This window comes from Salmo trutta, chromosome 23 (assembly GCF_901001165.1).
Source record: "Salmo trutta chromosome 23, fSalTru1.1, whole genome shotgun sequence".
Lineage (NCBI taxonomy): Eukaryota > Metazoa > Chordata > Actinopteri > Salmoniformes > Salmonidae > Salmo > Salmo trutta.
This window is the reverse complement of record NC_042979.1, coordinates 11,682,326-11,708,864: the sequence shown is the minus strand read 5'-3', so window position 1 is coordinate 11,708,864 and position 26,539 is coordinate 11,682,326. Positions and strand designations below refer to the sequence as shown.

At 44.3% G+C, this 26,539-nt stretch overlaps 1 protein-coding gene across 2 annotated transcripts; it reads left to right on the top strand.

Moving 5' to 3' along the window:
- Positions 1–1,010: 1,010 nt before the first annotated feature.
- LOC115159348 (rapamycin-insensitive companion of mTOR) lies at positions 1,011–24,479 on the top strand. Of its 2 annotated transcripts, XM_029708951.1 has the most exons (37): positions 1,011–1,137; positions 1,264–1,311; positions 2,436–2,533; positions 2,635–2,699; positions 3,451–3,582; positions 3,690–3,753; positions 5,525–5,651; positions 5,736–5,905; positions 6,005–6,072; positions 7,215–7,282; positions 7,427–7,509; positions 7,783–7,870; positions 8,457–8,547; positions 8,639–8,705; positions 8,835–8,915; positions 9,087–9,187; positions 9,426–9,591; positions 9,683–9,784; positions 9,891–9,937; positions 10,981–11,116; positions 11,337–11,536; positions 11,784–11,910; positions 12,579–12,743; positions 12,896–12,972; positions 13,058–13,136; positions 13,248–13,445; positions 13,552–13,644; positions 13,791–13,897; positions 14,025–14,263; positions 14,513–15,566; positions 19,261–19,438; positions 19,644–19,728; positions 19,909–20,103; positions 20,866–21,024; positions 21,150–21,273; positions 21,352–21,490; positions 21,556–24,479. In XM_029708951.1, exons 1-37 carry the CDS (start codon positions 1,089–1,091, stop codon positions 21,628–21,630), a joined length of 5,145 nt encoding a protein of 1,714 aa, XP_029564811.1. In that variant the 5' UTR covers positions 1,011–1,088; the 3' UTR covers positions 21,631–24,479. The 2 variants fall into 2 exon arrangements, with proteins under 2 accessions (XP_029564811.1, XP_029564812.1); XM_029708952.1 differs by lacking the exons at positions 1,011–1,137; positions 1,264–1,311; positions 2,436–2,533; ... (7 more) ...; positions 7,427–7,509; positions 7,783–7,870 and adding an exon at positions 7,906–8,389 and having other exon boundaries at positions 8,439–8,547.
- The last annotated feature ends 2,060 nt before the right edge of the window (positions 24,480–26,539 follow it).

The window sequence follows — 26,539 nt, the reverse complement described above, 5'->3', positions numbered from 1 at the left end:
TCATTTCAACATATTTATTGTATCAAATTGTAGCCTACAATGGCATATACGTTAATAGGCTCCATGATGGCCAACATAGGCAAATGTATCATTCTTCATATTTAGCCTAATGTCAGTTTCGTTGAGGACTTTTCCCCATAAAAAGACCACGCGAGGGAGTTCCATAACTTCCATTTCAAATTTCCACTCCGGCATCCCCCGAGACCCAAGAACGCCCAAAGTCGTTTTCCAGTGCTTTGCCTCCATCATTTATGTATGTGCATCAGTTCTAGCGTATTAATTTGTTTTATGCAAAAAGTGTGTCTTCATAATGACAATCTAAATAGCCTATATGCAACTGGTAAAAAAGATGTGACACCGTGCTACTCGCTCCGGTGACTCAGCCGATAGCTGTTGTGCTCTCAACACACACACACACACTCTTAACAACAGCAAGAGTCACTGCCTGACAGTAAGCAGGTCACAGTGAAATATATATATTTTAAAGAGAAATGCCATGGCGGCCGCGGTGCAACTTAGACATAGCCCAAAAACTCGCAATCCACGACATATATATTTTCACCCGCGACATCGTTTACAAAGTAGCCCAATTGTGTGAAAACCGCGAACATAGCAACACTGCTCCCAAGTCCCAACTTTGGCAGACAAGTTTCATACTCTCGCGGAAGCTTGACATCACTGACATTAAGCTGGATCCCTTCTAGTGGTGACCCCTCACACTGTGAAAGTAGGGACGTACTCGTGAAATTCTCCAAATGTATACTTGGTTCTTCAGCTTTAGGTAGGAGACACATTTCCAGCTACCAAGAGATCTGAGCGAATTATGGGCCTGACAGAAACTAAAGCAAATATTGCCGAATGTCGGTTGTCATAAATGGCACTGTCCTCAAATCATGAAAATGTTGAATTTACAATGATTTGCAAGGGGCAGCACATAGATGGTGCAGAAATAGCTTTTATTTCAGTATGCATTAAATACTGCAGCCCCATATACTGTGGTTGGGCTAGACAAGAGGCAATGAGTGTGGAATTTCTCGCGATAATCCTTGTTAATTCCGGTCCGGTCGGTGTTGAATGATTCTGTAAAGATGGCGGTCAGCATCCGAGGCCGTCCGAGTCGAAGCATTCGGATGCGAGGTGAGACAATATATATTTCAGTCTGGACCAGAGATTAGAAACCCTCCAAAACACATTCATTGTACCTGTTAGTTGCTGGCTCCTTGCTAACCGTTAATGCTTGGTGTGTACGGTTTGCTTTGACAGGTCGGAATGACAGTGGGGAGGAAAATGTACCACTCGATCTCTCCAGAGGTGGGTGAATCAGATTGGAGCTTGGAGTCACCATCCCAGCATTGAATCGAAGCTAGCTAATTTATTAGTAGGATGCTGCTAGCTTGCTACTAAATTGCCGAACATGGTAACTCCCTTTATTTACATATAATTAGTTAGCTACAATGCTAACTGTGTTGACAACCTGGCTAAGTAGCATAGCTAGCAGCAATTCAAAACATGATCATCACGACATTGTTGTTTTGATGCATGTTATTGTTTGGGTGTTAGCTAGTGTCATCCAATGTTTCTAGCTCACTGCATATGGCTTGTATGCAATTCAATGCTAATTCAATGCCATTGATTTTCTACTAGAGAAATGTGTCCCAGTCCCTTCCTTGATTTATTTGCAGAATAGGCCCATGCCATATTGAAGCTAAACGCCAACACACTCCTGTTTTATCATCATAATCCAAATGTTAAGGGCCTGTATTGCATTGTTTATGTTTTTTCATCATGGGAGAGTTTGTAAACAAATTATGTAGTTATTGTTTGAAGTTATGTAGCTACTGCATAAAAAGTGATGTAGGCAGACTTACCTCAAGTTTAGGATAGTAGCTCCCCTGTTAAACTGATGGATGTAACAGTAAGCCCCTAGAGGCATTTTCAAAAGTTAGTTGAATCATATTTCACCTTCAAAATGCCACAACCCTGATCAACAGTATGATGTTATGGTAATACTGAGTGATTTTTTTGGTCACTAAAGTGCAATGAGTTTTCACAGCAGAGCAGTACCACCACACTTCAGCTAAATATGCATGTTGGCATCTTAACTGTCCTCATTACAGGAACACTCTGTCCAAGTGATATCCCCAGATTTCCTCATGGACACTGCGAAGCCGAAGTCACTTGACTGAAGCATAGAATAGCACATTCGGACCATTGCCGAATAGTAATGTTTTACTGATTTATCGCATAAGATTTTATATTGCTCACTCGGGTGAGGAAATCCCAAATGCCCTGATCCCAAATGTGTTTCTATTTCCAGTTTAGTGTTCCGGCCCCACTCATTAATGAGGCTTAGTCATGCTGGTCTCTCCTGAACACAGTGTGTTTTGTTACTGTAACATATTGGAACCTTTCAGTTCATTGATGTTTCCTTTCAGATCCTTCAGACAACCTTCGGGAAATCCTTCAGAATGTTGCCAAGCAACAAGGAGTCTCCAACATGCGCAAACTCGGTCACCTGAACAACTTTATAAAGGTTTGTGGGGCAACATCTCAGCAGACATTAGGTGTATGTAACGTTTGATTCTTTATGTTTGAATGTGTTCTTACGAGTATGTTTGTCTCCATCTGTCACAGCTTCTCTGCAATGCAGGCCACTCAGAGGGGAAGCTTGGGTTCACACATGAAGAGATCGTCATTTGGTGATTCTTTCGAGAAATGAATCTTCAGTAGTGCTACATATACAGTACCAGCTGTTTTTTCTTTCTTTTTTAGTTTTGTTACGTTTACCCCTTTTTCTCCCCAATTTTGTCGTATCCAATTGGTAGTTACTGTCTTGTCCCATCGCTGCAACTCCCGTACGGACTCGGGAGCGGCGACGGTCGAGAGCCGTGCGTCCTCCGAAACACAACCCAATCAAGCCGCACTGCTTCTTGACACAATGCCAGCTTAACCCAGAAGCCAGCCGCACCAATGTGTCGGAGGAAACACTGTGCACCTGGCGACTGTGTCAGCGTGCACTTTGCCCAGCCCGCCACAGGAGTCACTAGTGCGCGATGGGACAAGGACAACCATGCCGGCCCAACCCTCCCCTATCCAAGACGACGCTGGGCCAATTGTGCGCCGCCCGATGGGTCTCCTGGTCGCGGCCGGCTGCAACAGCCTGGACTCGAACCCAGAATCTCTAGTGGCACAGCTAGCACTGCGATGCAGTGCCTTAGACCACTGCGCCACTCAGGAGGCCCCCTACCAGCTGATTTATTTTATTTTTTTATTTAACCTTTATTTAACTAGGCAAGTCAGTGAAGACAAATTCTTATTTTCAATGACGGCCTACGTTGTTTCCAGTTCCACTATACAATGATTTTGCCATTATAATGAAGTCAAGTGCAGATTTGTTTGTTATTCCTTATTCTTCTCCTCTGCACACTTCCCATCCTGCCCCTTTTCTAGTCTCCGGTTAGCGCTGTTAAATGAGGCTAAGGAGGTGCGAGCTGCAGGGCTGAGGGCTCTACGCTACCTGATCAGAGACAGCACTATTCTCCAGAAGGTCCTCCGTCTTCAGGTGGACTACCTGATCGCCAGGTGAGTGCTACATCTGAACAGTGTGTGTGTGTGTGTGTGTGACTTATCCCAATGTTGAGCCCACTTAACCTCTCAACCACTGAGTGACTGAGTATGTCCTTCTCCAGGTGCATAGACATCCAGCAAAGCAATGAGGTGGAAAGGACACAGGCTCTCAGGCTGGTGCGAAAGGTGAGACACCCCAACCTCTCCCTAACTAAATTAATTTCATGCATAGTGTACCATTCAGTAAGATGTCGAAGTATGACCAGTTATTTGAGTGGTAATGCCAGAGAAGCTAGTGTTTGGAGGATATATTGGCACGGGTGTTGTTAGGCTCGAGATGAAATCAAGGGCCGGCACACCATGCCAATATGTTCTCCAAACACCGGCTTCAAGAGCATTATCACTTATACAACGGGTTACCAACATATTCAAAAAACGATTTGCATATTTTCATTATAACGTCATTATGCTGAATTTATTTATACTATTTCATCCTTCCACAAGATATAGTCTCAATGCAAATCTAGGATTGCTACCCGAGCCAGCTGGTTGTTCGTTCTATTGGTTCTGTTGCCAGAGACGCAACCGTTAAGTCTTTTTGTTCTGTATCTATGGATGTTCTAGATGTTCTATTGACATACTGGCTGGCGACGTTCTTATCCCTTGCTTGCTAGCTAGCAAACTACAGCTATCTTAGTCACATCTAAACAGTGCAGCCAGAATAACAACCAAGTATTTGCATTTGTTTAAGCTGTTTTCTAGTGACATTTATTTAGAAACATCCATAACAATGAACTAATGAGGCGTGATTCTACCTGGCATAGCAAATGTGCACACTTGTCAGGACACTGTTGTTCAGAGGAGCTAGCCAACAACGCAGCTAACAGAATCACTTCAAACTGAAGCTGGAAAGACTGCAAACTAGCTGCACTTCGTTTCGTTTGACCTGTTTTCTATTGACATTTCTTTGTATATATACATAAAAATGATGCTGATTCATGATTTCGACTGGCTGAGAGCGTTGCCTGCCTGTCTCATCCTGACTCCCGACACGGTCATTACTATGGGACAACTGGAGATTGACATTTACAACATTGTTTCAGTATTGAAATTCGGAGACAGCAAGGTTTATACAAGTCTCCAATGTTGAAAACTAAATGTTAGTCTAAAAGAAATGTGAGATAATGTCTAGATGCTTTTTACAGTGCAGATCAAGTTTATAAATTGCCTGGCTGGGCTGATGAGACAGTGGATTGCGCAGTCAGATGGAACAGAGTAAATAGGCATTTTAATGTCATAGATTTAGCTGGTGGTAACTTGTGGAATAGACACTGGCTGGAATGTGGTTTTAACCAATCAGCGTCCAGGATTAGAGCCCCCATCTTTATACCATAGCATTGTTGAACTTGAATACTCATTTCTGATTGGCTTGAAGGGCATTCCAAAGCATGCATTATTTCCCTATAACACACAGTATATTTGCATGGTACAATTCATTTTTACATGTTTTGTTTGAGCTGCTTTTGAAAGCAGAAGTCGAATTGAAAACAGTATTGATATTGTTGAATTCCATTTTCATAATAGCTAGCTAGGACTTAACAAGCAAGTCTGTTTGTTTGGTTACCATGGCAACTACTGAAGCTATCTAGTAAACTTTCTAGCTACTTCAGTGGATGTTGAACACATTTCTAATGGCAAATAAACACATTTATAGTGGCATGTGTGAAATTATAGCCACGGTATGAAAGGGATAATCAACTCGGGGCTCTTCGTTCTCTGGAAAATAATTCCACTCCGCTACCACTTTGTGGAACACACCTTCCACGTCGTTCATTATTTTCCATAGAACGCATAGCCCCTCGTTGATTATCCCTTACTTATTTAGTAAACATCTTTCTATCACGCGAGTACTACTATGTGAGACTCTGAACTGTCCCCTCTCTGCTGCCCCCTACAGATGATCACAGTGAATGCACTGCTCTTCCCCTCCTCTGTCACCAACTCCCTTATTGCCGTGGGCAAAGATGGGCTACAGGAGCGAGACCGCATGGTGCGCGTCTGTATCGCCATCATCTGTGAACTTGGTGAGTGAGGCACCACACGCGCGCGCACACTTATCTATTCGTGATCTTTTGGTTAAACCCTGTGTGATTCCTTTTGTTCTGCAGCTGTGAAGAACCCTGTGGTGGTGGCTCAGAGGAGTGGTCTCAGCACCATTCTGAAGAACGTGATCGACTGTCAGCTGAGCCGCATCAACGAGGCACTCATCACCACCATCCTACACCTCCTCAACCACCCACACACACGCCAGTATGTGCGCTCAGATGTGGAGCTCGAGGTACTGGCAATAAACGCTCGAGCAGCATTCATTAATAGGAATTTGATTATTTTCCTCATTGAATGTGATTTAGTTTTTCTCGTTCTGTTTTTCTTCCAGCAAATCCTGGCCCCGTACACGGACTTTCACTATAGACACAATGCAGACACATCAGAGGGGCAACTCAAGTAAGTGTGGATTATACATACAGTACCAGTCAAAAGTTTGGACACCTACTCATTCAAGGGTTTTTCTTTATTTGATTATTTTCTACATTGTATAATAATAGTGAAGACATCAAAACTATGAAATAACACATATGGAATGTAGTAACCAAAAAAGTGTTTAACAAATCAAAATATATTTGAGATTCTTCAAAGTAGCCACCCTTTGCCTTGATTGGCATTCTCTCAACCAGCTTCATGAGGAATGCTTTTCCAACAGTCTTGAAGGAGTACCCACATATGCTGAGCACTTGTTGGCTGCTTTTCCTTCACTCTGCAGTCCAACTCATCCTAAACCATCTCTGATACAGCACTCTCTTTCTTGGTCAAATAGCCCTCACACAGCTTGGAGGTATGTTGGGTCGTTGTCCTGTTGAAAAACAAATGATAGGCCCACTAAGCACAAACCAGATGGGATGGCGTATCGCTGCAGAATGCTGTGGTAACCTTGCTGGTTAAGTGTGCCTTGAATTCTAAATATATCACAGACAGTGTCACCAGCAAAGCACCATCACACCACCTCCATGCTTCAGGGTGGGAACCACACATGCGGAGATCATCTGTCCACCTTCTCTGCATCTCACAAAGACACGGCGGTTGGAACCAAAAATCTCAAATTTGGACTCATCAGACCAAAGGACAGATTTCCACCGGTCTAATGTCCATTGCTTGTGTTTCTTGGCCCAAGCAAGTCTCTTCTTATTATTGGTGTCCTTTAGAAGTGGTTTCTTTGCAGACATTCTACCATGAAGGACTGATTCACACAGTCTCCTCTGAACAGTTGATGTTGAGATGTGTCTGTTACTTGAACACTGAAGCATTTATTTGGGCTGCAATTTCTGAGGCTGGTAACTAATGAACTTTTCCTCTTTATTTTTTATTTAACTAGACAAGTCAGTTAAGAACAAATTATTATTTACAATGACGGCCTACCAAAATGCAAATCTGCCTACGGAAATGACGGTTTGCTGAAAATTAGCTCAGTTGACAGTGAGAGGACGTTTCTTTTTTTGCTGAGTTTATGTGTCCAAACTTTTGACTGGCGTTGTATTTACTGTATCAATTATTTTGGGGACGTTAATCATGCGTTTTGATGTCCACCCCAGGGAAGACAGGGAAGCTCGATTCCTGGCCAGTAAGATGTCCATAGTTGCTTCCTTTCGCTCCTGGTCAGGTAAACATTAATCCTTCATATTCAATAGTCTATGAGTTTGAGTGTCTGTATACCCAGATAGCTTTGATATATGTTATTAGTGATGTGGTATGAATGTGTTCTTACCTGACCCTATGCTGTCTTCCTGTCTCAATCTCACCCCAGGCATCATTAACCTGTGCAAGTCAGGCAACTCTGGAATCCAGTCTCTTATTGGCTTGCTATGTATACCAAATGTGGAAGTAAGGGTAAGCATAGCATCAAACGGACATGATCAGCATGTGACAACTGAGGTCAAAAGGAATGCAGTGTCCAAGCTTACCTCGAGATCGCTCTATGGTGGGCCTCAAAAACACAGATAACAATGTCACTCAGTTTAATGTAGGAATAATGTAGAGCACATCCCTAAAAATATTATTTTCCCACTCCTTATCAAAATGTTATACATTTTTAATTAGGGAATAATGAAGTCACTATTAGACTGTGTGTAAGTAAACATGGTTCCTCTCAATCTCCCACAGAAAGGCTTGTTAGAGGTGATGTATGATATATTCCGGCTCCCCATGCCTGTTGCGACCGCAGACTTTATCGAAGCACTTGTCAGTGTGGGTGGGTACAATGTCACTGTAAATAACCTCTAACCACCTTATCATGTATCTCATGTACCATATATTATTGAGTCACAAGGTATACCCTTATCATGTATCTCATGTACCATATATTATTGAGTCACAAGGTACACCCTTATCATGTATCTCATGTACCATATATTATTGAGTCACAAGGTATACCCTTATCATGTATCTCATGTACCATATATTATTGAGTCACAAGGTACACCCTTATCATGTATCTCATGTACCATATATTATTGAGTCACAAGGTACACCCTTATCATGTATCTCATGTACCATATATTATTGAGTCACAAGGTACACCCTTATCATGTATCTCATGTACCATATATTATTGAGTCACAAGGTATACCCTTATCATGTATCTCATGTACCATATATTATTGAGTCACAAGGTATACCCTTATCATGTATCTCATGTACCATATATTATTGAGTCACAAGGTATACCCTTATCATGTATCTCATGTACCATATATTATTGAGTCACAAGGTATACCCTTATCATGTATCTCATGTACCATATATTATTGAGTCACAAGGTACACTTGTCTCTATAGACCCCAGTAGGTTCCAAGACAGTTGGAGGTTATCAGACGGCTTTGTGGCTTCTGAAGCAAAATGTATCCTTCCACATCGAGCTCGGTCAAGGTAAAAACAATGACTGAATTTCAACTCTCCTTTACTCATGATTATGTGACACTCTCTGCATGAACTCAGTGTTCTCTGTCTGCCCCCTCAGGCCTGACCTAATGGATAACTACCTGGCTTTGGTACTGTCTGCCTTCATCAAGAGTGGACTTCTTGAGGTATGTCAGAGGATCAATAAGTTTGTGTATATTCAACCAAATAATGCTGTTGGATATCTGTTACTACCTAAAGATCCCACACGCAAACCACTGTTGCCTGTCGTGTAAAGCCTGTGTACCTCTCAACAGGGTCTGATTGAGGTTATCACAAGCACCGACGACAACAACTCTGTGCGAGCCACCATTCTACTGGGAGAACTGCTTCACATGGTAACTCAAGTCATTGTCCTCTAAGATGTTAACGTTATGTGAGGTCAGTGAACTGGACCAGAGGATATGCTCTAGGAGTTTTTGACCCATTCGTTTTTAATGAGGTATTTTGGTGTCAGTTTGTAATTAGTTTTTCATGGTTCTTGTAACTGTTTATTTTTGTTCCCCCAGGCCAACACCATCCTCCCACACTCCCACAGCCACCACCTGCACTGTCTGCCCACACTCATCCACAAGGCTGCCTCTTTCGACATCGCCCAGGAGAAGAGACTGTGAGTGACAACTACTTACCATAGAGCGCAGAGGAAGTTACATGGGTTCACTATAGACAGGGACCATTGTGAGGAATTTACTCTGTAGCAGATAGGAGCAAAGACGGTATGACTATAGTTACATGAAACTCTCTACCCTAATCTTAATTAAACAATGCATATGCTACAGGAGAGTCCCATAAAATACTTTGGATTTCGTGTTATTGACAATGGCACGACATCGATTGTCATTTTTCAGACGGGCGAGTGCAGCGGTCAACTACCTGAAGCGCTTCCACGAGAAGAAGAAGAAAGGACCCAAACCCAACAGCCTGTACCTGGACCACATCATCCGCAAATCAAAGGCTTCACACTACTGTAGAGACCAGCACTTTAGACCACAGAGAGATATCTTTGTCATTAAGGTACAAATCAAACCATGTCCCTGTGTTGCAACAAAAGCATCTGGGATTTGCTGTGGTGGTATTTGAAATGCTGTCCTTGTTTGCATTGCAGGACACTGAGGATGCTCTCATGATGAACCTGAGAGACAGCCACATCCTGAACCACAAAGAGAACCTGGACTGGAACTGGGTTCTCATCGCAACAATACTGAAGGTGAGTGGAGCAGGACTGCAATAAATCCAAACGTATTACAGTCTCTTTTTCGCTACTGTCTCTTCAATTGAAGTTTTCTTTTAATGTTGCCTTTTCCCATCTGTAGTGGCCCAACGTTAACCTGCGGAGCAATAAAGATGAACAAATACACAAGTAAGTAACATTACAACCACTTCTTTCACCAAACCAAAGGTAACATGAAGGGAATATGCTTGTGATGTTTGATCCTCTTTTGTTGCCTTTCCTCTCTCTCTGTCTGACGCTGGGCTTCTCTCTCTGTCTGTCTGACGCTGGGCTTCTCTCTTTGTCTGTCTGACGCTGGGCTTCTCTCTCTCTCTGTCTGACGCTGGGCTTCTCTCTCTCTCTGTCTGACGCTGGGCTTCTCTCTCTCTCTGTCTGACGCTGGGCTTCTCTCTCTCTCTGTCTGACGCTGGGCTTCTCTCTTTGTCTGTCTGACGCTGGGCTTCTCTCTTTGTCTGTCTGACGCTGGGCTTCTCTCTTTGTCTGTCTGACGCTGGGCTTCTCTCTTTGTCTGTCTGACGCTGGGCTTCTCTCTCTCTCTGTCTGACGCTGGGCTTCTCTCTCTCTCTGTCTGACGCTGGGCTTCTCTCTCTCTCTGTCTGACGCTGGGCTTCTCTCTCTCTCTGTCTGACGCTGGGCTTCTCTCTCTCTCTGTCTGACGCTGGGCTTCTCTCTTTGTCTGTCTGACGCTGGGCTTCTCTCTCTTTGTCTGTCTGACGCTGGGCTTCTCTCTCTGTCTGTCTGTCTGACGCTGGGCTTCTCTCTCTGTCTGTCTGTCTGACGCTGGGCTTCTCTTTCTGTCTGTCTGTCTGACGCTGGGCTTCTCTTTCTGTCTGTCTGTCTGACGCTGGGCTTCTCTTTCTGTCTGTCTGTCTGACGCTGGGCTTCTCTCTCTGTCTGTCTGTCTGACGCTGGGCTTCTCTCTCTGTCTGTCTGTCTGACGCTGGGCTTCTCTCTCTGTCTGTCTGACGCTGGGCTTCTCTCTCTGTCTGTCTGTCTGTCTGACGCTGGGCTTCTCTCTCTGTCTGTCTGTCTGTCTGACGCTGGGCTTCTCTCTCTGTCTGTCTGTCTGTCTGACGCTGGGCTTCTCTCTCTGTCTGTCTGTCTGTCTGTCTGACGCTGGGCTTCTCTCTCTGTCTGTCTGTCTGTCTGACGCTGGGCTTCTATTTCTGCAGGTTTGTGCGCAGGCTGCTGTTCTTCTATAAGCCCAGCAGTAAGCTGTATGCCAGCCTGGAGCTGGACCACAGCAAAGCCAGGCAGCTCACTGTGGTGGGATGCCAGTTCATTGAGTTCCTCCTGGAGTCTGACGAGGTGAGAGGGTTAACTATGAGGTAAAACTCTAATAGACTACTGATATTTACAAATAGCAGTAGAGAATTTCACTATGCAGGCCTATTAATGAACAATCAAAAAAACGTTTTAAACAACTTCTGATTGTAAACTCTTTTGATAATCAAATAATTACATGACCTTACTTTAACCTCTCTCACCATGTCCAACATTACCTGAACATTACATCTCTGTGTGTCAGGATGGGCAGGTGTACCTGGAGGACCTGGTGAAGGACATAGTCCAGTGGCTCTCATCATCTTCGGGGCTCAAGCCCGACCGCAGTCTCCAGAGCAACGGGCTGCTCACCACCCTCAGCCAGCACTACTTCCTGTTCCTGGGCACTCTTTCCTCACACCCGCACGGCGTCAAGATGCTGGAGAAGTGCGGTGTCTTCCAGTGGTCAGTCTCTTAACGTCCATTAGTGTTTTTTTTCCCCTAACGAGTTTCTTCCGGATGTTTTTTTTCTTGGGAGATCCCTAGTACCTTCAACAGACCCATTTTTAGAGGTGCCTGGTGCCTTTTTTTAAGCTACTACAACGAATTTCCTTTGTCCTCTTTCACTCTCACTTCATCTTACTCAAGTCATTGTGTTGTTGTGTGTATGGAGCAGTACATTGATTCCCTGTATCCTGTGCTCTCCTACTAGCCTGTTGAGCATCTGTACACTGAAGAATCAGGACCACCCGCTGAAGCTCACTGTGTCCACACTGGACTACAGCCGTGACGGGCTGTCCAGGGTCATCCTGTCCAAGATCCTCACCGCTGCCACTGACGTAAGAGCACCGCCACCTACACTGAGAACACACAGATGGAATTCACACAGGAATTGATCAATCTTGGTTTCATAGAGAGGGAGGAGGAGCTTGCACACGTGTTCGGAAAGCAACTACCTGTATTTAATTTGTTTATTGTGATGTGCAATTCGGTTCGTTGTGCTTTAAATGGAGCATATGTGTGTTAGGGTTTCAGAATGACAGTAACTTTATAACAACATCGCAAGACTTTCGGGAACACTCGTCAACCAGACCAAACGGACCAGGCCGGGGTTTGAGAAGTCAATGAGAGTGGTGAAGAATTCTTCCTTGGTTGTTAATTAAACCTCAATCTAAAAGGCAGAATGTAGATTCGAGCCAATGTCTTTAGTAGTTCTCGAGTAACCTCGTTGAAAGTGACAAACTGACACCGTTAGAATTTCCGTCAAAAACAATTTAACATCGAAAGAGTGCCGTTGATTTGACGGCCTGCACGTGCACAGTTCGGAGTGAGAATGACCTTTGGACCCGACGACGTGTTTCTACTCGTGAGTTTAGCTAGCCAACGTCGCCGTGACATCGGCTACAAGTGTGATGGGGGATTTCTATTGAAGAAGCAGTTTTAGTCCATCTTCATACCGTCTTTGTCTCTAGCCTGTCCTCTTCTGCCCCCTGTTGGTGTACCACAGAACTGCAGGTTGTATGCCACTAAACACCTGCGGGTGCTGCTGCGTGCCAACGTCGAGTTCTTCAGTAATTGGGGCATCGAGCTCCTGGTCACCCAGCTCCACGACCGCAACAAGAGTATCTCCATGGAGGCGCTGGACATACTGGATGAGGCCTGCGAGGACAAGGTGAGGAATGAGGGGCCTGAGTTTCTGTTGCGGTGTCTTGCTATGTCATCCCTGGTCACTGCTGTACCTTACCGTCTGTAATTTAGCTTAATCCAGTAGTTTTTGACTCCGGTAGTGTGTTAGCTGAGATGTGTTTTTTTGTTGTTCTCCAGGCAAACCTCCATGCTCTGATCCAGATGAAGCCAGCTCTCACACACCTGGGAGACAAGGGGGTCCTGCTGCTGCTACGGTAAGCTGCTGGGAGACAACGCTGCTGCTATTTGCAGTCTGTATTAGGTCCTTTTGTCTCTAACCTCTGTCATTCTTATCTCCAGGTTCTTGTCCATTCCAAAGGGCTTCTCCTACCTCAATGAGAGGGGCTACGTCACCAAGCAGCTAGAGAAATGGCAGAAGGTACATTTATACTCCAGCAAACAATGTAATAAATGATGAGTTGCATCTTTTGGCTGTCGCATGAGAGCATCAAAAACTGGTCGAGTTTGTATGTCATCGTATGTTTTGTAGGAGTATAACCTGAAATATGTGGACATGATCGAGGAGCAGCTGAACGAGGCTCTCACCACGTACCGTAAACCTGTCGACGGAGACAACTATGTACGTCGAAGCAACCAAAGGTTACAGAGGCCAAATGTTTATCTTCCTGTGCATCTGTATGGCCAGCTTGTCCATGACAAGACAGGCTGCCATCTACTGGAAGTCCAGGTAACTGCAGCTAGTTGAACCACCCACTATTACACTGGTCAAGTAGCAATTAGGCCTACAGGCGTAATGCGTTTAATACTATTTTAGTTTCTTACTTTCTCTTTAGAATGTGGTTCCTGACCTAAGCTACACTGTTCGCTCCCCGATGCTGGACAAGTGGGAGGGCATTAAACAGCTTAAGGCAGCACTTTGGGCCTTGGTCAGTATAATTAAGAATGACTAACTACCACATCTATTTTCATCTGAGGAGTTCCACAATTATGTGCCAATTATTGACATGATTCGCCCGTGAAATCGTTTTCCTAATAACATGAGAATTAACGTTTTTAAACGGTTTGCTTCCAGGGTAACATAGGTTCGTCAAACTGGGGGTTGAACCTCCTGCAAGAGGAAGGGGTGGTCCCTGACATAGTGGTTCTGGCTCTGCACTGTGAGGTTCTCTCCGTCAGAGGGTAAGACGTATTCATATGTGAAACTCTCATATTGAAGGTGCTTCTAGTGAAGCAACATGGTTGTGCTGTCCCATAAGAATACTCTATCTCTGTCCAGGACCTTTCTGTAATGTCTGACTCTGTGTAGGACGTGTCTGTACGTGTTGGGGCTGATCTCGAAGACGCGTCAGGGCTGTGACATGCTGAAGCAGCACGGCTGGGACGCTGTGAGACACAGCCGCCGGACGCTGTGGCCCGTTGTCCCTGATGACATGGAGCCCCACCCCAACCCCCCCAGCCTGCTGTCCTCTGTCCCCTCCAGCCTCAGCCTCGCCTCTGACTCCAGCAGCTCCATGCACAACAGTGAGAGTGACTCCACACAGCCCAGTAAGTCTCTAGTCATCATTGTACAACTAGTTATAATACATTCCAAATGTTTACCCCAAACTATCAAGTACATTTTATTTAAAATGTATATTCTTATTATTTTAATAAATACTTTCTTAACCCTTTTTTTCTTAACTGCATTGTTGGTTAACGGCTTGTAAGCATTTCACGGTAAGGCCTACACCTGTTATATTCGGCGCATGTGACAAATACAATTTGATTCGATTAACCGTGAATGGTCACTTCCAGGTATGTACATCATGGACGATGAGAAGCTGGAGAACTGTGACCTGTCGGACGATCCTCCTATGTACATGAGACCCAAGTACAAAGACCGCAGCCCCTTCACCCTCCTGGCCTCCAGCCGCTTCCGCAACCGCCTCCTCCACTCCCTGTCGCTGTCTGGGAAGAAGCTCCGCAGCAACAGCGACCCCAAGGGCATTCCCAGGGGCCGCGGAGGAGGGGTGGAGGGGCGCAAACGCACCGTCACCGAGCCCAGCTACACCTTTGGATCTTCAGACGTCTTCCCAATCTATAATGACCTGCCCAAAAGCCCCTCTGTCAACCTAGAAACTTCCTTTGTGGGAAGCAAGGCATCTGAGAACCGGGGCAGCACCCCCAGCATTGGGGAGGGGAGGTTGCCAGGCCGGTCAGTGGCGGTAGGAGGGTCAGGGGTGGGTGAGAACCAGAGAGAACAGGCTAGCCGGGAGCGCCTAGTCGGGTATAGCGGGGGGGCTCAGTTTAAATCGCGCAGTCAGAGCTTCAACACGGACACGACCACCAGCGGCATCAGCTCTATGAGCTCCAGCCCCTCCAGGGAGACCCTGCCATCCACCATCGACACGGACGGTGTCAGCCTCAACAGTGTGATCAGCGCCCAGACCATCCAGACCCTGACGTCCCTCACCCCCCAGCCCCACACCGCCCACCTCTCCTCTCTGTCCAAATCCAGTTCTGCCTCCCTTGTGCCCCCCGGCTCCTCCCACACCCTTCCCCGCCGCGCCCAGTCCCTCAAGTCGCCCTCGTTGACCACCCTGAGCGGCCTAACGGACTGCAGCCTCATGTACTCCAACTCCCGGGACGCGCTGGGCTACGCCACGCTGAAGTACGCAAGTTGTCGTGATACGTACGCCAGTCAGCGTGACGCGCTGGGCTACGCTACGCTGAAGAGGCTGCAGCAGCAGAGGATCCACTCGTCCCTGTCCCACAGCGAGGCTCTGGCTTCCCCAGTCAAAGACATGCTCTTCACCGATACCATCAACATGAAGACTGGCAGCCTGGACTCCAGACTCACCCCAAGGAGGTAACGCACATACACATAAATCAGGGATGCAAACTTGTCACCTTATGGCGAATTTCCCCGTTTTGAATCCAAAATAAGTGACCTAAGTGATTCGTGTTGATCCGATGAGAGAAGTTTGGATGGGGGGGAGGTTTGGATCAGTACTGGCTGTAAGAGAACGAGTGATGCGCGCTTGGAGCAATACTGGATGCTGTATCCCAGGCTCAGCCAATCGTTTACATATCAACAGAATGCAGCGCAGCATGCGACTGAAGAAAGAAGAGAACCAATTTACTAGTTACAGCATCAATCAGCGCATGCTCTGGAAAGGCAGCTTGCCAGTTACAGCAGCGATAACGAAGAGGTAACGTTAGGTGAGGAGCCTGACCACGGAGAAGGTGCTGAAGCATTACTTCATGACCTGTAGCCAAAAAACTACTGGCATTTCGAAAGTTTGAGGTGAGGGAGAAAGTGTGATGGAACAAGTATAAACGTTACCATTGTTAAGTATCTTGTTAGCTGGATCGAATTCTCATTAGCTAGCCAGAGAAATGTTGAGCAACATTAGCCAACTTATCTGTTCACGTAATTGAGATTATGGTGTGAAAATTAGCTTGCTAATAAAGTCAGACAGCGAACGTTATGAGAGAATTAGGTGAAAATGAGGCGTTGCTTGTTTAACAAGTGGATTCAGGAATTAAGTGTAGCTGGAGCTGGGCCTGGCTTAAGCTGGATGCCACTATAGAGGTGAAAGGAACACCACACACTTTCCCTCTCACTTTTGCTGGTACATTGTAGAACAGATGTCCACAGGCAGAACGTGTACAATGTAATAATGTGCAGTGTAGCCCAAAGATATTGTGTTGAACTTGACAGTTACAGGTGTGTGTAAGTGAGGGGGGAATTATACTTGTTTTTACTCAGTGAACGATATTTTTGCACACATGTAGCCTTGTGCACTTGATTGATGTCTATAGTGGCCACGATAACAGAGCAAAAATCGAATGCCTGTTTGTTTCATTCTATTTCTTAAGATGTTTTTTTTCCCAATATAAGTGCAATATTTACAGTTGAAGGTTTCTAGGCCTCCTTGCTCGCACACGCTTTTTCAGTTCTTCCCACAACTTTTCTATGGGATTGAGGTCAGGGCTTTGTGATGGCCACTCCAATACCTTGACTTTGTTGTCCTTAAGCCATTTTGCCACAACTTTGGAAGTATGCTTGGGGTCATTGTCCATTTGGAAGACCCATTTGAAACCAAGCTTTAACTTCCTGACTGATGTCTTGAGATGTTGCTTCAATATATCCACATAATTTTCCTTCCTCATGAAGCCATCTATTTTGTGAAGTGCACCAGTCCCTCCTGCAGACAAGCACCCCCACAACATGATGGTGCCACCCCCATGCTTCACGGTTGGGATGGTGTTCTTCGGCTTGCAAGCCTCCCCCTTTTTCCTCCAAACATAACGATGGTCATTATGGCCAAACAGTTAAATTTTTGTTTCATCAGACCAGAGGACATTTCTCCAAAAAGTACGATCTTTGTCCCCATGTGCAGTTGCAAACCGTAGTCTGGCTTTTTTATGGCGGTTTTGGGGCAGTGAATTCTTCCTTGCTGGGCGGCCTTTCAGGTTATGTGGATATAGGATTCGTTTTACTGTGGATATAGATACTTTTGTACCTGTTTCCTCCAGCATCTTCACAAGATCCTTGGCTGTTGTTCTGGGATTGATTTGCACTTTTCGCACCAAAGTACGTTCATCTCTAGGAGACAGAACGCATCTCCTTCCTGAGCGGTATGATGGCTGCGTGGTCCCATGGTGTTTATACTTGCGTACTATTATTTGTACAGATGAACGTGGTACCTTCAGGCGTTTGGAAATTGCTCCCAAGCATGAACCAGACTTGTGGAGGTCTACAATCTTGGTCTTGGCTGATTTCTTTTGATTTTCCCATAATGTCAAGCAAAGAGGCACTGAGTGTGAATACATGCAAAGTTTCACCCCCAATTGACTCAAATTATGTCAATTAGCCTATCAGAAGCTTCTAAAGCCATGACACCATTTTCTGGAATTTTCCAAGCTGTTTAAAGGCACAGTCAACTTAGTGTTAGTAACCTTCTGACCCACTGGAATTGTATACAGTGAAATAATCTGTCTGTAAACAATTGTTGGAAAAATGACTTGTGTCATGCACAAAGTAGATGTCCTAACCGACTTGCCAAAACTATAGTTTGTTAACATGAAATTTGTGGAGTGGTTGAAAATCGTGTTTTAATGACTCCAACCTAAGTGTATGTAAACTTCCAACTTCAACTGTATGTGTGTGGTCACAAGCGTTCTATTATAAAGGCTCTCATGGCTAACTGCAATATTAGTGTATTGTTTTTTTTTCATTTGCAGTAAAGTCCAGGCAACAAATAACATTAGATTGCTTTCTTTACATTTTTCACCTTTGAGTTAGGTTCACATTAACCACTTTTTATTTTACACACAGAGACTGATCATGTATATCATATTCTTTGTTGTTTTAATTAGTTAAAACCTGCATTTCTCCCTTGCAGGGATTTCTTTTGCATGTTTCAGTGGGAGAAAAAAGTGTCACATTTTTATGCCCTTCAGCAGTTTGCATCCCTGATAAATACACCTACACACATTCAAACATATGGCTCCACTCACTCAGTCCCCCTCAACTTGTCCACACACACACACTCCCTTAGGAACTATTTTCCTAGAATCTCCCACGACTAATACTACTTCTCGGAATACTCCCGTCTCCCTCATGACAAGATCAACAGTTTGACCTCTGCTTTAGCTTGAATGAATGTTCCAATTACTTCTGGAATCTGCTGAAATGTACCAGGAGCTTTGTTGAAACCAAAATAATGAGTAATTCCATTTTTTTTTTGTCGTCCACTCCCTCAGTAGACATAACATCCCATCACTGGAATCATGTTCTTAAACAACTGTATCTGATGACAGATCTTTGGTAAAGTCGTGTCTCTTCAGCCCTCAGCAGCCCTCCCCCAATGGGAGTAACATGCTGTGTGTGTGTGCTGTTTCTGATGGTCCCTTTTTCAGTAGGTGCTCAGTAAAAAGGTTTGGCTGTTTGGGTCACGGTGGGCCAGCTGGGTCCAGTCGCAGGCCTGTCAGAGCCCTCCTTCCACGGTGCGTGGACAGACATCTTAACAGGCGCTAGCTCACCCCTCCCTCCCTCTCCTTTATTGGATGTTCCTTATTTGACACCACAGAGGAAGCGCTAAGCTGCAACACCCCGTCCCCCATGTCCACCCTTGGCATCAACTTTATTGTGCCCCTTCTATGGTAGCAAAATTCTAGTAACTTCCCCAAAATTCACAGGTTTTCCAGAAATCCTGTGAATTCTGGGTAAGTTACAGAAATGTTGTAACCCAAGGCCCTTCTGAACCCTGCTGTGGTCATTTGAGTAGATGTGACTCCGCTGTTCCTACATCCTAAATGTTCATCTATATTACGGTGTGGGAAGTCTAGCCCTCCTTTTTTTCCTGACCCATGTCCCTGACTGAGGCAACCAACTGCTGATTGCATGTAGAAAGTCAAGTCAAACCTACCTCATGTTTGCGTTGTTCTATAAGTACAGTCTTGTCTCTTTTACTCAGTCTTGATCTCTTTCTCCCCACCCCATCACACTACCTGTCCTGCCTCCTAACTCACTGTATCCCTCTCTCCATCTCTAGGTTCCTGAAGGCTCTGAGTTTTGTCTCTCTGGATAAGGAGGATCTGCTGAGCCCCATCAGCCAGACAACTCTACAGCGGTCCTCCTCAGTGAGATCCATGGTGTCCAGTGCCACCTATGGCAGCTCTGATGACTTCATCGGCCTGGCGCTGCCTGTGGACATCAACAACATGTTCCAGGTAGTGACCATCGTTTGACCCCTCTCTCTGAACCCAGATGCACTGAACCCTCTGGCCCACTTCACTCCCCATCTCATCCCACTCTGCCCCCTCATCTGTCAATTTAACTTGTACTCTAGATATTTTACCAAAGAAATTTAGGTTGTTTATATATTTAAGGATAAAGCTGTGAGTGTTGCTAACTGTAGTATCATTTGTTTCCTAGATAAAAGAAACACCGTATTTCCAGAAGAGAACCAGCCCGCCCTCTGAGGACAGATCTGCCAAATTCTTCTCTGGAGACTCAGATGGTAAGAAATAGCCCAGGGTCAACACAATCTCTTTCCTTCAGTAAGGAGTTGTATAGCACTGAGCTTAGCACGCGGGGGCATCATGGCTCTGCTTGAGATAAGAGGCCCGCTCAGGACCAACAGGCTTGAATAAAAAGGCTAAATGTATGATCGTGTGGGTGTGTGTGCTCCTTCCCCCAGGTCCCAGCCCTCACTCCCGGCATGCTGTGCTCCGCTCCCAGCTGAGCATCACAGAGCTGATGGGGGTGAGCCGTGCAGAGCAGCAGCAGCTACTGGGCTCAGAGGAGACTGGTCTACAGGAACACAACGACGATAACTGCCTCTACTGCACTGGGCTGACTGTGCTTGGCTTCAGCTCATTCGACAGCCACCCAGGTCAGCTGCAGATGCATTATATTTGTACTGAACAGAAATATCAGCACAACATGTAAAGTGTTGGTTTCATGAGCTGAAATAAAATATCCCAGAAATGTTCCAAATGCACAAAAAGCTTATTTCTCTCAAATCTTGTGCACAAATTTGTTTACATCCCTGTTAGTGAGAATTTCTTCTTTGCCAAGATAATCGATCTACCTGACAGGTGTGGCATATCAAGAAGCTGATTAAACGACGATCATTACACAGGTGCACCTTGTGCTGGGGACAATAAAAGGGTACTCTAAAATGTGCCGTTTTGACACACAACACAATGCCGCAGATGCACTTGGCATGATGCACTTGGCATGCTTACTGCAATGTCCATCAGAGCTGTTGGCAGAGAATTAAATGTTCATTTCGTTGTTTTAGAGAATTTGTCAGTAGGTCCAACCGGGCGTTGTGTGGGCGAGCGGTTTGCAATTTGAATGTTCCTGAGGCCCATAGTTTTTTTTTGGGGGGGGGGGGGTGTATTCCCAGTCTTGTGAAATCCATAGATTAGGGCTTATTGAAATAAATTAGACTTATTTCCTCATATGAACTGTAACTCAGAAAAAGTATTGAAATTGTTGTATGTTGCGTTTTATATTTTTGATCAGTGTGTATATAGAACATTGTGTTGTTTATCAATTTGTGTTTTTGCTTCCTTGTAATATTTTTACTTATTATATTAGCAGTCTGCAACCAATAAACAATTTAATTGAATTCTCCTTTCTCCCTCAGACTTGACGGAAGACCACCCTTTCTCAGAGTGGTGCAGTCCACCTGTGCAGAATCACTTGGAGGTCATGGCCCAAACCAAACTGTCAGGGGTGTCTGGGTGCAATGATGCTATGTCCCAGGACTCTCCAGGAAGCACCCGCAGCACTGAACTGGTTTTGGGTAAGTGTTTAAAAATAGATATTTTCTCTCATACAATGCTTTTCTCACAAGCGAAGGGTTATTTTGTTTGTTGAAGAGGAATGGACTAACCCTCCTGGCTATCTGTGGTCTCTCTCCCCCCTCAGGAGTGAAGTCCATCCCAGAGGATGCTCCGGCCGGCAGGGTTCTCCTCAGGAAGGAGGTCCTGCGTCTGGTGGTCAACCTCAGCTCCTCTGTGGGGACCAAAGGCCACGAGACTAACCTGCTAACGTAAGACCCACACACATTCCTTTCACTACACACACACTCAAACCGAGGTTGATATCCCTGTGTCTGTTGTCTTGACAGGATTAAGGAGAAGTTCCCCTATGCATTCGATGACATTTGTCTCTACTCTGAGGTGTCCTACCTGCTGGCCCACTGCATGTTCCGTCTGTCGGCACGCCGCTTCATCCAGGAGCTCTTCCAGGACGTGCCATTTATCCCGGTAAACGCACACATTCATAACAATACATGTTGACTGGCTTCTATTGACCTCTGTCTCTTCTTCAGATGTACGAAGAGGCAGAGAGCATCCTCTCCATGCCGCCAAAGAACGGACCGACCGACCCTCCTGCTGAGCCTTGAGTCATCCTCTGGCTTCCCTCTCGCAGCCAGTCAAACCCTGAGTCACCCCCCCCCCCCCTCCAGTCAAACCCTGAGTCACCACTACTGATCTACCAGTCACACCCCCGCCCAGTCAAACATAGTCACCACCACTGCTCTTCCAGTCACACACCACCCCCTTGAACTTCTTATCCCTTAACTTTCAGTCAAACCCCACCCCTGACTTGAGTCAACGCTAACCACTGAACCACCCCCACATCCTCCCTTAATTCTCCATACCAGAGTGCACTGTATGTCCTCCTAGGATTTGGACACAAATGGAGAGAAGAGAAAATAGAGAGAAGAAATATGTTCTTTCTATTGACTTTAAGATCTGATGGATAACCCAGGATGAACAAACATACATGTTTTATCTGACCAAATGATAACAGCCAGCTGTGAGCATTTAAAAAAAAAAAAAAAAATTTTTTACAAAAAATGTAAGATCATATTTGGAAATTCATCACCTTCTGAACTTGGACCACAATCAAATCCAAAATGGCATAATACAAAAATGTAAAACGGTCCATCATTTCTGAGGGCTTCCTCAGTTTTTCTAAGTATATGACTGCAGCCCAACCACTTATATGAAATAACTTAGCGTGTTGTTTTTAGCTCAGCTTCTCCCAAAGTGGATCCACTGACTTTGACTAAAACACTGAAGAGGACGGGTTCCTCTGCATAACACTAAAACCTCTCAGAATCTGGAGAGAGGACCGTGACGTTGTGAATATCCATATGTCTATTCACTGTACCTGAACCAAGAACAGTGAAGGAGATTAGTGCTGAAAAGGCTTTTGGTATTGCTCTATTCAATGACTGCAGATACAGGTAGGCTAGATGATCAGTCACTGGTCAGTCACAGCATTCATGCCAAGAACTGAACAACTACATGTAGGAGTGAAATCTACCAAATGATTGCCATTGAACATCGGTCTGTGTGTTTCAGCACAGAGGAGTTATTTACGGTCAGTTATTGAACTGATGTTTGAAACCAAGGCTGCATGCATTATTGTTTATTACCTAGCTATTTAAATCCTAAAGTAAAAGCACAGAGTTAGGACATTAGATTTGGTGCTCGTCAAGGTGAAAGAAGACACATGTAGGTGACTGTACGGTAGTGTTTATGTAGTCATGTTAGCACATGCTTGACTGCTCCTTTTTTCTGCCGTGAAATTCCCCAGAACATGGTCCATAAAAACGGTCACTACTTGATGGCCAAGGAGAATTGCTGCTTCAGTATTGGGCAGAAGTCATTTGCCATTCCAGTCAGTTGCCATTCCTAGGTAGATGCTTGTCCTCATTCCGGTAAAACTGGAGAATAATGAAACTGCAGCAAACATCTTTAAGTGGAGAGCAGGGCCTGCCTGAACATGTGCAATAAGAACACTCATTTCATTTGAAAACTCTGCCAATGACAGCCACATCTGTTATCCAGAAATCTATCTAGGTTTGTGAATTGATGATGGTTTAAAACATTTCAATATGGGATTGTACTGGTGTTTTTTGCTATGCAAGATGAGTAATGGGGTTTAATGTTGTACTTTTTCAGCTTTTGTTAAAGTTTTGTTTAGGCAGCTGAAATGACATTGCCTTGTTTTTTGGAATGCTCTGACATATGAGACATGACTTTTTTTTACTTCTAATATAAAGAAAAAAGTAAATCATTCTGGCCCTAATTATAGCTTAATTAATTGATAAATAGGTTTTGAAAATGATAAGCAACCAATGTTAAGGCCACAATCTACCTATGCCTGTTGTAGAGAGAAGAGCCTGTCAAAAGCACCTGCTTGGTTTTAGACTGCTGAGGTGGAGCTTGGGTGGTTTGGGTTAGCTGTTGTGTTGTTTAGTAACTGTTTTAAAGAAATGGTGGTTACCATTGTGTTCGTTTCCAACCTGCCTTGAACATTCACTTTGACTGACGATGCTACTTCTACTGCTGCACTGTTTGTACTGACTCATTCAACAACATGCACTTATAATTGACTCAATGGAAATGTTTAGTCCTACTGTTTATAATGGCCTTGGTTAGTTAAGTGATGAAGTGGTTAGAGAAATGGACTGGTGAAAAGAGGATTGGGGTGCAGTTCAATTGCACTGAGCAATCAACATTCCTCTGTATAAATGCACTGTGTTGAAAACATAAGTCCTCTGCAAGTGGAGAATTCTATAGTTGCAGTCCAATGTGCATGTTTTGATCACTACTCTAAATTAAAAAGAAATGGGGACATTTTAATTTAGCAGATTCTTCTATTCCTTCGTAGATCTTACTTTTGCATTCATTCTAAGCTCACCTTTTCAAATAAATGCAAATTCTAAATAGATAGAATGTTACATTTCATAGAAGGTTTTAACATTAAACTGATGTTTCAGATAGATATTGAATAAGGTCAATTATTTGGGAACATGGTTGTACAAGTTCTGTTATGGACCAAAAAGCCAAACTGACTTAACTAGTTGGAATTGTTCTCTAGCAATTGAAACAGGAAGTAAATCACTTCAATATTTAACTGCTGTGTGCATTGAGACATTTGAAAAAATGTGCCCCTTATTCTTAATGTGTTGTAAGTTGACTTTTTTCTGAGCTTCTCTAAAGCACTGTATGGAGATCTGAAAACAAATCATTTTATATACCTGTACCGTTTAGGAACAAAGAGACAAAGATAAATGTTTTCTCTTGAGGAAAGATGTAACACTTATGAAGCTGTATGACTTTTTTTGCCCAATTTGTGGTTTCTATGTTTTTGGCATTATATGGGCCATTAGAATAAATCTTAATAAAGGGATGCATATTGATAATAAAAACAGACATCAACTGCTCACTTATGTCACTATTTTTGTGTATATGTGTCTTTATGATGGATTGTCCAAAAACAGTATTCAATCCAAAACCATAAACTAGTTTTCCATCCAAGTGGTGAGATTTTCCTGCAACTATTCAAAGATTCCATCATTAACAAGAAGCAATAAAACTGCCCTGACTAGTTGAGTATCTGGAGCATCAGCATTTGTGGGTTCGATTACAGGCTCAAAATGGACAGAAACAAAGCCTTTCTTCTGAAACTCGTCAGTCTATTCTTGTTCTGAGAAATGAAGGCTTTTCCATGCTAGAAATTTCCAAGAAACTGAAGATCTCGTACAATGCTGTGTACTTCTCCCTTCACAGAACAGCGCAAACTGTCTCTAACCTGAATAGAAAGAGGAGTGGGAGGCCCCGGTGCACAACTGTGCAAAGGGGACAATTACATTAGAGTATCTAGTTTAAGAAACAGACACCTCACAAGTCCTCAACTGGCAGCTTCATTAAATAGTACCCGCAAAACACCAGTCTCAACGTCAACAGTGAAGAGGTGACTGGGATGCTGGGCTTCTAGGCAGAGTTCCTCTGTCCAGTGTCTATTCTTTTTCCCATCTTAATCTTTTCTTTTTATTGGCCAGAATAAGATATGGCTTTTTCTTTGCAACTGCCTAGAAGGCCAGCGTCTCGGAGTTTACCATTAAAAAGTACTATAGTGATTGCGTGTCCATATAGCTGTACCATGATATTTTCTGTACCATATATCGCCCCCCCCCCCCCCAGAAGGCCAGGACCCATCCAGCGCCACCCACAGAACAGAAGCAGATCAACCTCTAAAAGCATTTCCAATGCTCTCCCCCCAATTTGCTTTATGTACAGCTATTTATTTTTAAACTCTTCATTTCCATCATTAACAAGCATAATAATGTCAACAGTTCATGCAAAGGATTGTTTCCTATAACTAGGATTGCCATTGCATTTTTGTCAGGCAATTATTATTTGAGCAAACAATTGTGATTAATCCTATATTGTCCCTAGCATCCTTACCCCCTAGCAACAGATGTTGGATACACACTCAACCCCTTTCCACCACATTATTTATTTAACTAGTCAAGTCAGTTAAGAACAAATTGTTATTTACAATGACGGCCTAGGAACAGTGGGTTAACTGCCTTGTTCAGGGGCAGAACTACAGATTTTTACCTTGTCAGCCCAGGGATTCAATCTAGCAACCTTTCAGTTACTAGTCCAACGCTCTAACCACTAGGCTACCTGCCACCGCACTTTCAACCCTAAGCTCAGATGCTCAATGGTTGTTACATCCCAGAGCCCAACTCAAGAAAGGACTTGATTTAAGAATGCATATTGTCGGGGCAAAAATGGCAAATTTTGTTATGCACGATCTTTATGAGCCTTAAACCTGTAAATTCCCACTGTCTAAGAAGAAGCTGGTATTTTTCCACTCTGCCTGTCTTATTCTGTGTGACCAAGTTGAACAAAGGGCCCCAGAGTGACCACATTGTCTCAGTCCATCCTGTTCTTCTCATATCTTTCAAGGGCACAGCTGTGTGGAGATATGTGAACAGAGAGGAGTAACGGAACTAATGTTATCACTTCTTTGTGCGCTATGACCTCACACAGTTGATACATCTGACCTCACACATCTGATACATCTGACCACAAGAAGAAAACAAGATAGCTTAGGATGTCTTGATCTGCCGGGAAGGGGTGGAACCAACCAACTAAGCAGTTATGGTTTCTACATAAAACGCCTTGCGTTTCTGTACTAGTCGAGCACTCAATCGATTCACCCTGTATGTGTGAGTTGTATTGACCTGCTCCCTCGTTAAGACTTTAAAGTGTTTGATTGTTTGAAGAATTATCCAAGTCATTCCTGATTCTTTAGAATTTCCACGACATTCTACAGTTACAGCTGTTTGAGAAAGCATGTGAGATTGAGCAAAATTGGGAAAAATTGAGAGATTTGATAAACCACTGTCAAGTCCTAGGTGATGGAGATTGGATGCACCCCCTTCCCCTGAAACACACTCTGGTCCCCCGTTGTGACCATTTTTCCCAAGCATCTCTGTGCAG

Bases quoted from the DNA above. Each gene is read 5' to 3' on its own strand.
- LOC115159348 (XM_029708951.1), top strand. From the start codon at position 1,089: ATGGCGGTCAGCATCCGAGGCCGTCCGAGTCGAAGCATTCGGATGCGA. The intron at 3,754-5,524 runs GTGAGACACCCC...TGCCCCCTACAG, and splicing joins CTCTCAGGCTGGTGCGAAAG to ATGATCACAGTGAATGCACT. The intron at 9,188-9,425 runs GTGAGTGACAAC...GTCATTTTTCAG, and splicing joins ATCGCCCAGGAGAAGAGACT to ACGGGCGAGTGCAGCGGTCA.